The 16,153-nt window shown below is 35.4% G+C and overlaps 1 protein-coding gene across 1 annotated transcript in view; it reads right to left on the bottom strand.

Annotated features, from left to right (window-relative positions):
• LOC134612809 (stimulated by retinoic acid gene 6 protein-like) overlaps positions 1-16,153 on the bottom strand; it is a 218,338-nt gene that overhangs the window by 159,881 nt on the left and 42,304 nt on the right. The window contains exons 2-3 of the mRNA XM_063457254.1: positions 1,882-1,986; positions 1,608-1,683 (exon numbers count right to left, since the gene is read on the bottom strand). Of these exons, the coding sequence (XP_063313324.1) occupies positions 1,608-1,683; positions 1,882-1,928 (123 nt within the window). The 5' untranslated portion in view covers positions 1,929-1,986. The remainder of the gene's footprint in view (positions 1-1,607; positions 1,684-1,881; positions 1,987-16,153) is intronic.

The raw sequence follows: 16,153 nt of genomic DNA, 5'->3' as shown, positions 1-16,153 counted from the left end.
TAGGACTCACTATAGAGGTTTGCCTTGACGTGGCAGGTGAGCTTACACTTAAATGGCCATTTATAGATACTAAAATCTATAATCTAGCATAGGGATTTTGGATAGTATGCAATTAAAATTTTTCTTTGTTTTTTATTGTATGTCTTGGGACTGTATTGTATTTTGCGACAATGCTCATTGATGCACATAGGGAGCAAAAGCTAACCTATCACACAGAAGAGCTAATGTATCTCAATTGTTTAAAAACATAATGCTGGCCATGGTAGAAAGGTGTCAGAACACACAGCGCATCGCAGTTTGCTGTGTATTGGGCTATGTAGCATCAGTCTTGTCAGAGTGTCCATGATGACCGCTGTCCGCCACATAAAGTGCCTTCAATGGATGTGTACATCAGAGCTGGACCATGGACCAATGGAAGATGGTCGCCTGGGCTAATGAATTGAATTTTGTTTTAGATCAGGTGGATGGCCTGGCGTATGTGCATTGTTTACCTGAAGAAGAGATGACGCAGGGTGCACTATGGGAAGAAGGCAGGCTGGTGGAGGTATGCTGTGGGCAATGTTCTGCTTAAAGACCTTGGCTGGTGACATTCATGTAAATTCTAATTTGACACCTACCACCTATCCAGAGATTGTTGCACACCGCATACAACACTTTATGGTAATGGCGTTCCCTGATGGCAGTGGCCTCTTTCAGCAGGCTTATACACCCTGCAAAGTCTGTTCAGGAATGGAGTGAGGAACATGATAAAAAGTTAAAGATGTTGTCTTGGCCTCCAAATTCTCCAGATCTCAATCCATGGAGGTGCCACCTCACAACTTGCAGGATTTAAAGGATCTTCTACTAAAGTCTGGTGCCAGATACCACAGGACACATTTAGAGGTTTTGGGCAGTCCATGCCTCAACGCATCAGAGCTGTTTTGGCAGCACCAAAGGAACCTACACGATATTAGGCAGGTGGTTTTAATGTTGTGCCTGATCAGTGTATCTTTATGAAATAAGAAGAGACAGAGCTGCTTTAAAATGTGCAAATTAAAATAGATTGGCAGGTTACTATATGTTTATAATGAGATATAAGGCCTTTCGCAAAATTGCGCCACAGGAATAACAGTTGGGGTTAAAACTACTTTGCAGTCCCTTAAAGCACTTCAGCTTACTGAAGTGTTTTAGGGGATAACTTCCTTTTTGCCTCAAGCTTATGTTAAAAATTAAATTTGAGAAATTACCCCATCTGTCACGCAGACAGACAGTAGTTTTCTTGCCTCACTTGCTTTGAACTACCATTCAAAGTAGAAGTGAGTGCTCACATAGAGCTGCATTTGGAGGAGCAAATGATTGACAGTTTGACACTCATGCTTAACAGGCCTCTCTGCATCTCTGTGAGAAGTATTGGATTGGAAGATTTTCAGAATTACCTCAATACGTACTTCTCTGTGAAAAGAATTATCAGTGTTCAGCATCATCGTGCTAGGTATGAGGAAGAAGGCCTCAGGGGTGGAAGAGACATAAAATAAGAACGTTTTTATCCTCAACAGATCCTCTTTAATCTAGGACGTAGGGTATGCCCGGTAACTATAATTTTTCAAGATGACTTATCACATACTTACCGAGGGGATAAGTGAATAATGTATGATCAGACCCACGTCTACTTTATTTTCACAGGTTGCATTTTCTGGTACATCCCTGCAAAGAAACATAATTATATCAGTCATATTTACAAAACTAAACAAATTAATGATTAACATATTAAACATTATGCTAAGCATGCAATAAATTGGTCAGATACCTTACACGTTAAGTAATGGTATATAACAGCAGGCCCATAGCATTATTGACATGCCCATGTTCCCTGCTTATGCATAATAAACAAATAATCCTGACCAGTCTGTAGTCTCCTCATCTTGACCACTGGAACTGTGGTTGCCCATAATTCATCAGTTTTTGGAAGCTTTTGTTCTAGGTACAACGTTATATAGAATTCACAATCTGTTATAAGTAAGAAGAAAATACAGATATAAAGTTAATCTCCACAATCACAGTAAGTCCTCACATTAAGTAAATAATAAGAGAAAAAGCAACAATTACAATAACAAAATACATATTTTTTTTTAAACTAGACCTGGACACTGGCTTTTTTTTTTTTACTTTCACCACTTCATATAAGGATAACATGGCAAATACCTGTTATATAAAATTGTATGTGTCAGAGAGTCATCATGCTTCATTTGAAATCCAATAGTAGAAGCATTAATAGTTATTTAATAGTAATTGTATATTCTAATATGCATTTTCGTAAAAAGCAGCAGCAGCCTGGAGCTGACACATCAACATGAGGAAATTATTAACATTATTTATGAAGAAACCCAAGTGTGCTACATATTTACGCACAAAATAAGACCTCGATTTAATATTGTTGTATACTTTTTCCAAATGATTTCATATAAGAGTTAATACTATGCTAAATTTTTATATTTTTATATTATTTTGATATATTGATATATTTTTATATATTATATAATTTTTTATATTTTAATATTTCCAAAAAATGAAAAAAGCTTATAACAATCGACTGAGAAAATTATAACTGAAATACAGAGAAATACTAATGAAATTAAAAAAGAAATATCACAATTAACACAAAAAGTACAACAATTTTTCTGCACACATTTTGATCAGAAAAGTTATGATCAAATATAAATGGGGCTATCCCACTAAATTGATTATAATGCATGAAAATAGAGATGAAGGTTTCTATGACTCTGATACAGCGCTAAATTGGTTAAAAGCTGAAAATATAAAATACATTTCAGTGGATATATAAAGGATGGGGAGAGGGGATAAATATTAAGGTTTAAACATTTTTTGCAAAGAAAAGGTGTATTTTTTCATTTTTTTTTTGTTTTTCTTCCTTTTTTTCTTGAAGTGTGTACAGTTTGTTATAGGATCACTAAAGTAAAGGTGATTGTTTGTCTACTTTTAAGTCAATATAAGTTAAATAATAATATGGGATAATACAACAGTGAAATAATATATGTATTATTTAACATAATTTATATAACATTTTTAGATAGTGAGTAGTACACAATCGAAGTGAGTAGTACACAATCGAATAGGCGTGATTTATTGACAGAAACAGGGTCATAATGGATGATTAATAATGAATCACATATAAATGTACGAAATTAAGTTTTTGCAAATGTTGCATGCATATTTTTAGGCTATTAGAAGCATACGTTAGTGCAACATATAATAATGTACAACATTTTAAATTTTGATTTAATCACAGATACAATTTCACAATACTATTGTAAATAATCACACTACAGAGAGTAATATTAATATTAATTAAAAAGGAATATGGAGTAATGGATCACGGCACAGTAGTAAAATATTGAATGAATTAAGAGTGATAGGGTGAATAGATATATTAGGAATTAGAGGATATTCTAATTAGAGGATGTAACCCACAATAATGCATTAGTTGTGCATTATATGCACAATTAGGCATTATGCATATAATTAAGAATATGGTGTTTAATCTAAAGTACACTTCATTGTAGATTAAGATAAGAATTCCTTTTTTTTTCTCCCTATCGTTTTTTAATTGAAAAACACAAGATAGATTATCTTGTTTGCAGCTTAAAATAACTTTTAATAAGATAAGGTATTCTTATGTGTATGTCCGCATCCTCCTATTTTGGTTGTTAGCCACATAATGAGGGTAGTCATATGATTTCTATTCTTCAATGGCTTAATTTCTATTGTGCATGCAATATAGATGTATACATGCAGATATAAAGGGAAAAGTAGGTTCATTAAAAGAACTATAATGTTGTGTAAATATTTTTTTTCTCTTTCATGGTTGTTACCTGGATGGATGGTGCGAGTTCCCTGAAATTGCATTAAGGTCAATAAAAGATGGTTAGAATGCTTTCCTTAAATGATCAAGGCCTGAATAAGCCACAAAAATGAGCAGCATTTATTGAACTTATTGAAAAAGAAAAAAGTTCAACTATGCTTCATTCAGAAACCCACTGGAAAAATCGGAGAGGCAATCTTTCACGGGGAAACACATAGCCCACTTAATTAATGCTCCATCACAAGCAGGTAAAAGAAGAGGGGTGGCCATTTGGATTAATAGAGAAATAGAATTTGAATCCATTCATCAAGAAATTGATTCCCAGGCAAGATATATTATACTCATTTGTAAATTAGACAAGATTTTGTACATGCTGGTGAATGTCTATGGACCGAATATGGGTCAATTTCCCCCCCCCCCCCAAAATATAGTGGATAAAGTTGAAAAATGAGCGGGTGGTTATAATTGCATACCAGATGTAATGATAGATAAGAAGGATAAGAAGGTTAGAAAAGAAGGATATATAGATAAGTAAATATAGATGACTCTTTATGTAGTAAAGCTAGGGCTTTTCTTCAATCTTAAATAAATCAATGCAATATGATGCTTGGAGAGTTTCCCAACCTATCGAGAAGGAGTATACTCATTTTTCCTTTACGCACTGTTCCTACGCTTGTATTGATTTAGCAATTACTAACTATTTAATGTAAGAAAAAATATAAAAGATATATATACAAACAGTAAGTTGATCTGACTATAATGTATTAGTTTAGGAAATAGATGCAAATAGAACAAAAACACCAAATGAATGGAAATTAAAATATAGTTTTAAAACCATGACAAGCTATTTCTTTCATGAAAATCAAGACTCGGCTAGTTGTAATAAGTGGTGTGCATATAAAGCGGTCATAAGAGGACACCTGATTAAACTGGCTAAATTAGAAAATAGAAAAGAAAGAGATAGTTATATGTCAACATTATTAATTAGGTTCTACCAAATAGATAAATTAAACCAGCAGTCACCAAGTAAAGAAAGAGCTAAATAAATGCATGAACTCATAACGAAAATAAACAGACTTAAAATTGACAGAATAAATAGAAATCTAGAAAAATTTAAACTAACATGGTATGTTAAAAACAATCAAGGTAATAAATTCCTAATTAATAAAATAAAGAAAAAACAAGAGATAAACAGAATAAAAAAGATAGAAAAGGGTTTCAATAGTAAGTTTGGGTGACCTGACATGTTCTTTTATCCCTTCTTTAAAAGGACGGAAAGTTTTACCCACCTATTTGCAATCACATTCGCAGGTGAGTAGATATACCAGACCTGAGGTATTACAGTTAAAAAATGATGCAATGTTAAGGACCTGTTTATTCTCACTATCAGACACTTTCTTGGAATCCCGTTTTATATATTTGCAGGCGACACAGGGCCCGCATTGGAAAGTGCCAGTGATAGGTCTATGGAGCCATGTTTTCGCCATGTTTTCGCAATCATACTACAAACAACAATCTACACTTCTATCTCAGCAACCATTTTTAGGAGCTGTGCTTTTAGGGTGTGTTGTATATTTAGTACATAACAGATGATTCCTATTTTTTTATACTCTTTCACTGTATATACACTTTTATCACTAATATTTGTTGTTTATTATTTTCTTTTCCCTAAGCGGGGTTAATAAAATGTATTATTTTTCATATATTTCATTTATGTTCTACACTGGCAACTTTCTGCCATAAATTATGAACAAATCTTTTTTTGGGGTATAGGGACTGATAATTGGGAGGACCTCTCTGTAATCCCTTTTCAGTCTCTTTTCCTTTTCTCATATCATATTCTCTGGGTTATGCCCTTATACCCTGCAACCTTACCAACTCCAGTGTAGGATTTTCTTGACGTTCACTGGGCGTTGTGTCTTCTTTCTAGAATAAAAAAGATAGTTCATCAGATAGGCCAGGCATTTAATAAATATTATAGCTATAATAAATATTATAGCTATATAATTTACCGATTTTGGAAGGGCAGGAACAAATGAAAAAAATATTCACAAAACCTAAATATAAGACAAGTCCCAGAGGAAAAGCAGAACTTATTAAATGACCTAATTCAAGATTCAGAAATTAATAAAACCATAGATGGATTGAAAATAAATAAAATGTCCAGCCCAGACGTATTCACAGGTACCTTTTTTAAAATTCTAAAAAATCAAATAGTACCAGAAATGATAAGACTGTTGGATTATATGATCAAAAATACTGATATGCCTCTAGAATTACTACAGGCAAATATATTACCAATACCTAAACCAGATAAAGATCCTACCTCAGTATTATGCTACTGGCCAAAATCATTAATTAACATGGGTGTTAAAATACTATCATCAGTTTTGGCTGCTAGATTAAAAGAAGTAATTGCCTATATAATTCCTAATCGGCTTTGTACCGGAGAAAAGTTATGTGAATAACATTAGGCAGATTATCAACATTATAGATGCAGCTAGAAACAAGAAGGGTGAATTTGTTTTAAAAGCATGCCGAAAAAGCCTTCAACCGTGTTTACCGGTCTTTTTTATTTACAACTCTAGAGGATTTTGGATTTAAGTTTTTTTTTCTTAAGGTTATAAAGGCATTATACAGCAATCCTACTGCTAGAACTTTGGGACAGAATACAAGTGCAGACTGGTTCCGATTAAGTAATGGGACACGACAAGGATTCCCTTTATCACCATTAATTTACATTTTAACTATAGAAATTCTTGCTCAAAAGATTAGACTCAATAAGGAAATAAGAGATTTTCCCGTTGCTCAAGAGGAACTTAAAGACCAAATGAATAGAAATTAAACCGTATCAATTAAAAAAGATGGCCCAGGTTTTCCTCTGGTAAGAGATTACTATCAAGCTAATATTATAGGACATTTATATGACACAAGAACCAAAATATAGAATCTGAAATATGATACAAAATTGATAAACAGCTGTTGGGTTACAAGTAGCCCTATAATGCTATCTGGGATAGTTTTTATGATAAAAATATAAGTCCAAAAGTCAGCAGCTTTGTCCTAGAGAATTTATTTATTTTTTTACTTTTTTAATATTTTATTCTTTTTCTTATTATATAAAACATATACAGCATAATATGCATTACCATTTTCTCATATTGCAATTACGTGATAAAAAAATTCAAGTGTATACATATCGAACATACAAAACATTGACTATACATTAACAAAGATAAACAATAAACAAAAAGTCCAGACTGAGGGCTCTCTTGAGGCAGATTAGATTTTAATTTAGTAATTTTACATTCCTATTATAGCATCAAGCTATCTTTATATCAAATGTAAGCAGGGTTTATCTGTAGACTAATTTTCCTGTATGATACCTAGCCAGTTTTTCAAAGTACTTTCACTATCTTTAACTATCTTTAACTATCCCTATCTCCATTTTCAACTGATAGATTAATTGTGATTTTACTTCCTCCCATATTGGGATTTCTCTGGCTTTCCATTTCCTAGCAATTGATATTTTAACTGCTAACAGTGTATGGATTATCAGGACAACATATTGATCCAAATTCTGAGACATATATAATTGTAACAGAAATAACTGTGGTTTCCTGTCGACCTTAATTCCTGTCCATGATTCAATATTCATAGTTACCATATCCCAAAATCTTTTTATCTCACCACATTCCCACCATATATGTAGCATTCCTGCCTTATGTTCCCCGCAGCGCCAGCATTTATCCGATGCATCCGGGTACATTTTAGCAAGTTTATCTGGCGTTAAATACCATCTATTCATGATTTTGTATTGGAGTTCCACTAAGTTCAGACAGTGTACATTTTTTATGGTCAAATTCAGTGCTTTCATCCAGTCATCGTAACTTATGTTATTGTCTATTTCCTTCTCCCATTTTGATATCACTAGACCAATAATTTCTTCCGGGTCATTTTCGATTAAATTAAAACACTTTGAGACTAACTTTTTAATAATAGTATGGTCTTTTAATAATTGTTCCAGTATTAAATGTTTTGCTGAATAATTTTTTATTAAGTGCTCTTTAAGATACCCCTTTATTCTCATATAGGTAAATATCTCTTTAGCTTGTAGCTTATATTCGTCTGTTAAAGTATTAAAATCTTTTATCTTACCATTATCTATTATATTGTTGATTTTGTTAACCCCTGCATTGATCCAGCTCTGGATGTTTAGATCCATTATATTTTTTTGCAGCTGTCTAAAATCAATGCTAGTAAGCAGTTTGTCTTGTAAGTCTAGATCTTTTCTTAATTTATACCATATGGGGATTAAATTGTTTAGGATCAAGCCCTTATCATAATTACCCTGTCTAAGGTTTTTTCTATGGTCTGTCTTCCAGAAAAGAGAATATATATCCTCCTTTATTTCATCGTTAAGTAAACTCTGTTCCATTTTAAACCAAATTTGTTCTTTTGCTAAATCAGATTGGGTTATTATTGCTTGTGCTATGTTACAAACTCTCCAAGTATGGTTTAATTGTGGGATTCCCAGTCCACCCGATTTTATCTTTAATTTTGAATGGTTTCTACTTAATCTAGGATGTTTTTGACCCCAAATAAATTTATTAATAATTGATTGTACTAAAGATAGCCAGCTTTCTGAACAGTAAAGGGGTAGCATGCGGAAGAGATACACCCACTTTGGGTATATATAGAATTTTATAATATTTATTCTCCCCCACCATGATACTTCAATTCCCTTCCAATTATTCAGGGTTTTTGCTGTATCTTTCATTAGTCTTAAAAAATTTTGTTCCATCATATTATTCGGTTCATTAGTAATTTCTATGCCCAAAACTTCCATGGTTTTTTTTTCACAATTAAATCCGAATTTGTCAAATAACTTTTGTTTAATATTCAACGTGAGATTGAATGAAAGTGCTGTAGACTTGCTTAAGTTTAATTTATATCCTGAATAGAATGAATATTCCTCTATGGAATCCATGACCTTTTCCATGGATTTCACGGGGTTTCTCAGAGTAAGTACCACATCGTCTGCATACATTGTAAGCTTTAATGATTCCTTCTCTAGTTCTATTCCTTTTATAGAGTCATCCGCTCTGATTTTGTGTGCTAATGGTTCAAGACTAATCAGGTATAATAGTGGGGACAGGGGACAACCCTGTCTTGTTCCATTTGTTAACTGGAACCATTCGGAAGAAAATCCGCTTCCCACTACCCTAGCCGTTGGAGTTGTATATAAAGCCATGATAGCCCTGGTGATATTACCTTGAATTCCGAAGCCAGATAGGGCTTTCTCCAGAAACTCCCACCTTACCCTGTCAAAGGCCTTTTCGGCATCTAATGACAGGGCAAGGAGGGGGATCTTGTGTCTGGTTGCCAAATCTGCCACATCTATCAATCTCCTAATATTAGAAGTTGGGGCTCTACTGGATATAAACCCCACCTGATCTTGATGAATAATACTAGTTATTACGTTAGATAACCTGTCTGCTAGAACAGAAGAGTAGATTTTAATATCGCTGTTAAGTAATGAAATAGGTCTATAATTTATTACTAATTCCAAATTTTTCCCAGGCTTTGGAATTGGAACTATGTGGGCTTTTAACAATTCGCTGGGGATATTTCCGTATGACATAAAGTCATTAAATAGTTTGGTAAGAGGTTCTATTATATTACCCCTAAAGGTTCTATAAAAGCAGTTACTAAACCCGTCAGGTCCTGGTGCTTTTTTTGATTTTAATTTTTTAATTGCAGATTCTACTTCATTTTGTAAGACAGGTTCATTTAATACTTCCAGTTCAGCCTCTGTTATACACGGGAGTTTGAGTTCTGTAAAGAATTTGGAAATATCATCAGTACTGTTTCCCCCGGGTAGATTATATAGTTCTGCGTAATATTTTTGAAATGCGTTACCGATCTTCTCTGGTGACAGGACTACTTCTTCTCCGTTTATTTTTATTTTAGAAATAATTTTTTTAATTTTTTCCTTTTTTAATCTATTTGTTAGTAGTTTATCCGCTTTATTCCCTTTATAATACCAGTTTCTTCTTAAACGTTCTAACGCAAGGTTTGATTTGTTTATCAATATATTATTAATACTCTCCTTTATTTTTTTTAATTCTTTACTTGTTTCAAACGATATTTTTTTTTTATTCTGTTTTTCCAATCTATCATGATCTATATAAAGTTGTGCCAAGTTTTGTAAGTTTCTTTTTTTTCCCTCTGTGCCCATTTTTATAAAGCTTCCCCTGATTGTGCATTTAAACGCACACCAGAGCGTAGATAAGGACATCTCAGAATTATTATTTTCTCTGAAATAGTCTTCTATAGCCTTTTGTATTGTGTCCACATTTTGTTTTTTTTTTAACAAATATTCATTCAATCTCCAGTTAGATCTAGTTTTGGCAAATTCTTCTTTGATTTCCAAAATTAGAGCATTATGATCTGACCATGGGATATTAGTGATCAGAATTTTCTTGACCCTTCTAACAATATTTATTTCTGTCAATATGTAATCTATTCTTGAATATACCTGATGCGGGAAGGAAAAGCAAGTATAATCCCTTTCCATAGGATGCCATATACGCCAAATATCCATAAGACCTGCCTTTTTAATTACCTCGTTAAATTTTTGGGAGGATTGTTCTAACTGTCTCTTGTTCTCATTTGTTTTTAATTTATTTCTGTCCATATCGGGGTCTAGTATACAGTTGAAGTCTCCCATATATATTATTTTCCCTTGTTTAATTTTTTCGACTTTATTCACCAGTTTATTTAAAAACCTTATGGGAGCTTTATTGGGGGCATATAGATTTACAATTGTGTATCTCTGATTGTTTATCTCTCCAATTATTATGAGAGTCCTTCCTTCGTCATCTGAAACTTGGTGAATTAACTTAAAATCTATCTTCGCAGAAATTATAATTGCTACTCCTCTTTTCTTGTTCTTGGGCATAGAGGATCTAAAAATATGTGGGAACTCTTTTGAGCTAAACCTATCTTTGTCATTTTTTAACCAGTGTGACTCTTGTATTCCACATATATGTATTGACTCTTTCCTAATAAAATCGGTAAGGATAACTCTTTTCTGCGGTGTATTTAACCCCCTTACATTGAGAGATGCTATTCTAAGCATACCTTAATTCTATCTGACCCCTTTCCCCTCAGTCTGGACAACCAAAAAATAACATAACATACAAGACATTGCACCCCTACATTTAACATTAAAATAAATGGTTCCTTTCCCATAGGAGCCATAAATATCCCTGCGTTCCTTCCCCCTGTATATCAGGAGGGAAGAAATTTACAAATTAACCACCCTATATGGTTAGGTGATGGGATATACTAACAATTCTATCAAACATGTAAGAAATCTGCGAGTTACCCTGAATTCAAGCGGAGATAATAATATGAGAAAAAAAAAAAAAAAAAAGTTAAAAAAAAAAAAGTTGCTTTACATTCTTTACCAAAATTCCTTCTCTCTCCTCTGTCTTTTCCCCTGTATTATTTATCTTTAGTGCTCATGTCCAATATTATTTACTTAAAGTGTATTAAACTCTCTCTGTTTATTATTTATTTAATTTCCCTATCCTTGTTCCTTACTATTTATACTAATAATATCTATTTTTCAGTGCTCAAGTGCTCCCCTCTCTTGAATTTGACTTCTTTTTACCTGGAACTACTATCATTTATTTGTGTGATATTCAAAAGTATCTTATATTCCTTCACTTCTAACCCCCTTTGTCTTACTCATCCTCTTCCTCTCTATTTCCTTTCTTTCTATATATTCTTTAATGTTTGTGTGAATTATTTAACCATATGATTTTCTGTTTCTCTAATTGTATTTATCTCAGTTCAATTCACCTCGTGTTAATTTCTATAGAAAAAATTATATTAGCTACCCTACTTTCCTAATTTCCTTATTCTTTGTTTCAAAACGCGTCTTTGTATAGACTGCTTATCAATGTTACCAACCATACTCTCTCTTCAAAGGAAAACAATATAGGGGGAAAGACACACAAAAAAAAAAAAAAAAAAACCTTTATAGGGCTACTCAGAGTTACCTCTTCCCGACCCCTATTCATGGGGAGGGGGAGGGGGAAGTCTAATGTAGACCCATACATCTATTATTTAAAGGTTTCCTGAATCCATTTTTGCAAACTCTGAACTTCTCTAAACATTTCCACTTTTTCTCCATACGTGAATCTTAATCCAACTGGGAACAACCAAATATACTTAATTCCCATTTCTCTCAATTTAACGGTGCAAGATGTAAAATTTTTCCTAGCCATTCTGGTACTTCTAGATAGGTCGTTAAATATTTTGATGGATTCATATTTAGAGTCCTGTAGGGACTTGGATCTCATTGCCCTCATAATTTCTTGTTTAAGTCTATATGAGTTTAAAGCTGCAATGACGTCTCTTGGATGCTGGGCTGGAATATTGCTTGGGTTTGGGATTCTATGTATTCTTTCCATACAAAATTGGCTATTGTTCTGCTGGACCCCCAAAAATTTACAAAACTCTTTTAGGAATTCGTCAAGTCCTCCTGAAGTCACTTCTTCTTGGATTCCTCTTATTCTGATGTTGTTTCTCCTTGCTCTATCTTCGTTATCTGAAATCTTGGCTTCCATTACCGCCATTTTTTTTTCCATCTGTATAATTCTTTCTTCATTTAAACCTTGTTGTAGTTTTATATGATCCATTTTGTCTTCCATTAGATTTATTCTGCCCATTATTTTGGCTATCTCTGTTTTAAAATCCCCCATCATTAGGTGTATCTCTTTCTTTATATTTTCTAGTTGCGCTTGTAAGCATTCATTCAAGAGATCTTTTCCAATCAGGCCAGCGTCTTTACTTAGAGAGTCCGATATTTCATGCTCGGGGTTTGTTTGTATTATAGATTGCATTATGGGTTGGGCTGCTCCATTTATACTATTTCTTCTTTCTGCCTTCTCCTTATCTTGGGGTGAGAAATAGTTTGAAAGTCTTTTTTCATTTCTTTGGTCGAGTTTTTTTTTTTTTTCGAGTTGAGTATATATAAAAAAAAAAAAAAAAAAAAAGAGTTTTTTATTTGATTGTTCCGTCTTTCTTTCGCTTGATTGTGTCCGGTATCTTGAGTTCAGGGACTAGGGTCTCACGGCGTTCCACGGCTTTCAATTGTTCTCTGGCGTTTTATTCTTAAGCTCCAGTTATCTTAACATTCGTTCTTAACATCTTAACATTCAACAAGTGAACTTTAGAGCTTTTAGAGCATTTAGAAAGAAAAAAAATATATATAATTTTATCCAATTAACCCACAGCTCTCCAGATAGCTCCAGGCCATTTACAAAATAGTAATTTTCCCTCTTGAATGTCTATTTTGAACGTGTACATGGGACTTAACGATATTCCATACTATTCCATATATTCTGTGTTATTCCATTTTTTTTTTTTCCGTCTTAGCTATTTTATGGATAACAATTAAGTTAAGCACGCTTATCCAGAAGAGATAACTCTCTCAGCCAAAATTCGTTTGGAACCTTTGCACGCTCCTGTTAACGGAGTTTTCAATAATAATAATAGGTTAGACACATATCTCCAGTGGGAACGAGTCTCACAACCAGGATTAATTTGGAGCCTTTTCCACGCTCCTATTAATGGACTTTTCCTTAGGTCTATATATCAGTATATATCAACTGAAATTAATTTGAAACCTTTGCACAACCTTTGCACACTCCTATTGGTGGAGTTTTCAGTAAGTCTATATATCTGTATATATCCAGTATTTACCAAGTTTACGTTCAATATGCCCGTGAAAGGGATAAAATAGTTTTCTGTTGATTATGCAGACATTATTCAGCTTGTTTATATGCTTTTTATAAACTTGCAGTTAGATTGTCTTCTGCCTGTTATTTATGCCATTTTTTAGGCTTGCTGCCGTACTGGATGTTCCGAATTGCTCGTCTGTCCGTCCACCACGTGTATCTGCACATTCGTTCCCCTTTACTGCATTGACACTAACTTCAGTCTTCACTGTCCTGGATCTCTATGCCACCGGAGACTCTCCTGTGCTATCTGGACACTGTCAGCCGCGTGTCCACTCATCCGTCGCCAGCTACCGCCAACTGCCGCCATAGACCCTCGGCCTCAGGTACCTCGCGGCTTCCTTATCTTTTTCGCGGCTTTTCCCCTCACCTTCCGCGGGACGTGACCGGCGTGCGTCGTCACGTCATCGCCCCTCCCCCCGCCGATCTGTCCTAGAGAATTTATTTAATGCATGGTGGCAAATAAGAAAATCTTAGGAATACAGAAGCAGATACTGTACAACTTAAATATTAATGTCATAGAGCTTAATGTACAAGATTTAAATGTAGAAGGTTGGAGGAAAGCAGGGATACTTAACATTAAGCAACTGTTTATAGACAATTTAATTAAGAGTTTTCAACAGCTAACACAGGAATTTGGTTTGAATAGTAGAGAAATCTTCTCTTATTTAAGGGTTAAACATGTTCTAGAAGCCCCTATATACAAGGGTAATAATCCTGATGAAAAATAAATTAGAAGAAATATTTGAAAGACATAAATTAACAAAAAAAATGCCTAAAGCTTATAGCTGCTTAAGTTTAAAATATGATAATAATTATAAGGAAACCAGGGAAAAATTGTGTAAAATGCTGCATATAGAAATGAATTCAGATGAATGGCTTGAGGCATTGAAAAGATATAACGAATCAATCCACTGTACTAATATCTTGGAAAACCAATTTAAGCTCATACAATTTTGGTATTATGTACCTACTAGGTTGGTAAGATTCTGACATGCCCACAATTCCAAATGTTGGAGATGTGGGAAAGCAGAGGGGGATTATATCCATATTTGGTGGGACTGTCACATAATAAAACCAATGTGGAAATTGGTTTTTGAAAAACTACAATTGATCGGTAATATTATTATTGACATTAAACTTGAAAAATTGCTTTATTACATTTAAAGTGGCTGATGCTAAATAAAAAAAAAATCCCTGCTGATATTTCATTTTGTTGTTGTTGCTACTAAAATATTAATAGCTAGACAATGGGGTAAAACAGATGAAATTCAATGGCCACAGCTAAGAGAACAGATACTATTTAAATGTAGTATGGGGGGGCGGAGCCTAACCGCTTAGCAGACCAGACGTGCCTGACTAGGGCTCCTGCATCTGGGGTCACAATCCGGGGTAATCCAGCCCCAATAAGCGACATTTGTCTACCGCAACCTATCCCACACGACCCTGGAGAGGCTGCTGCATCGGACGGTACCTCTCCCGACCAAATCGTTGCTGAAAAGAGGTTTGCGGCCTACACGTGGAAGAGGCCTGGGGAGACGGCCGCTCCCCGGACTCACTAATTGTGGCTGGTCACCTCGGGGAACACCTCCCCCCCCCCTGGACCGACGGGGGTTATCTCGGTCCGCACCAGTGCACCTCACCTACCGCACAGACTGCTGTCGGCTACATCTAGGGTCGCTGGTCGTCCAGTGAGCCCTCGCAACATGGTGGACGCACTTACCATCAGAACCACGCAACAGCTTAGTCTAGACGGGAGCGCTATACTGGATGGCATGCTACAACGCATAGATGAACACTTCACCCGATTCTGGGAGAAGCTAGCGGAACATATGTGGACAGCAATTGGGGAGCAGAAGAACATGCAACCACAAGTGGGTAAGAGGGAGAAGGGGATCCCACAGGGCATTAACTCCCACCACATCCCCAACCCACGTAAATATGGCCCACCAACGAAGTTGACCAAGCAAACATACTTCTCATACCACCCCCAAAGGGGACAGTGGACAGGGACTACCATACAACGCACGACCGCCCAGAAACCCCTGTACAATAAAGCGGCAACTGGCAATGGCCGCCCCACAAGCCTTCCCGGGCCGAGGACCAATAGGAGCAACCCTCCCAGGCACCGACCACACCGCCGAAGAGCAAGCCACCGCAGGCGGTGGCGAAACACCCAAGCTCTACACGGCGCCCGACAGAGGATCAACCCGGCCTCACAGAGTTACCGAGTTGGTGGATTAAAGGTGCAGGCATTCACGAAAGCCTGGGGCCGGCAGGCGGGCGCCACATGTCCGCAACCTATTGCCACCGGAGGCGATCCCCTGACCGTGGGGGCCAACATATGCAGCACCTTTGACCAGCAAGCCTATGCTCTGAAATCCTGGAACACAGAAACCTACCAGGCCACAGTACAGCTTCTTGCAGCACGCGATCAAACCGGAGCGGAGCTCTGGCCCTCCCCAGTTGCAGAGACTGT

Source organism: Pelobates fuscus, chromosome 5 (genome assembly GCF_036172605.1).
Source record: "Pelobates fuscus isolate aPelFus1 chromosome 5, aPelFus1.pri, whole genome shotgun sequence".
In the NCBI taxonomy this organism is placed as follows: Eukaryota; Metazoa; Chordata; class Amphibia; order Anura; family Pelobatidae; genus Pelobates; species Pelobates fuscus.
Note: the sequence above shows the minus strand (reverse complement) of the source record. Positions and strands in the feature narration are given on the sequence as shown.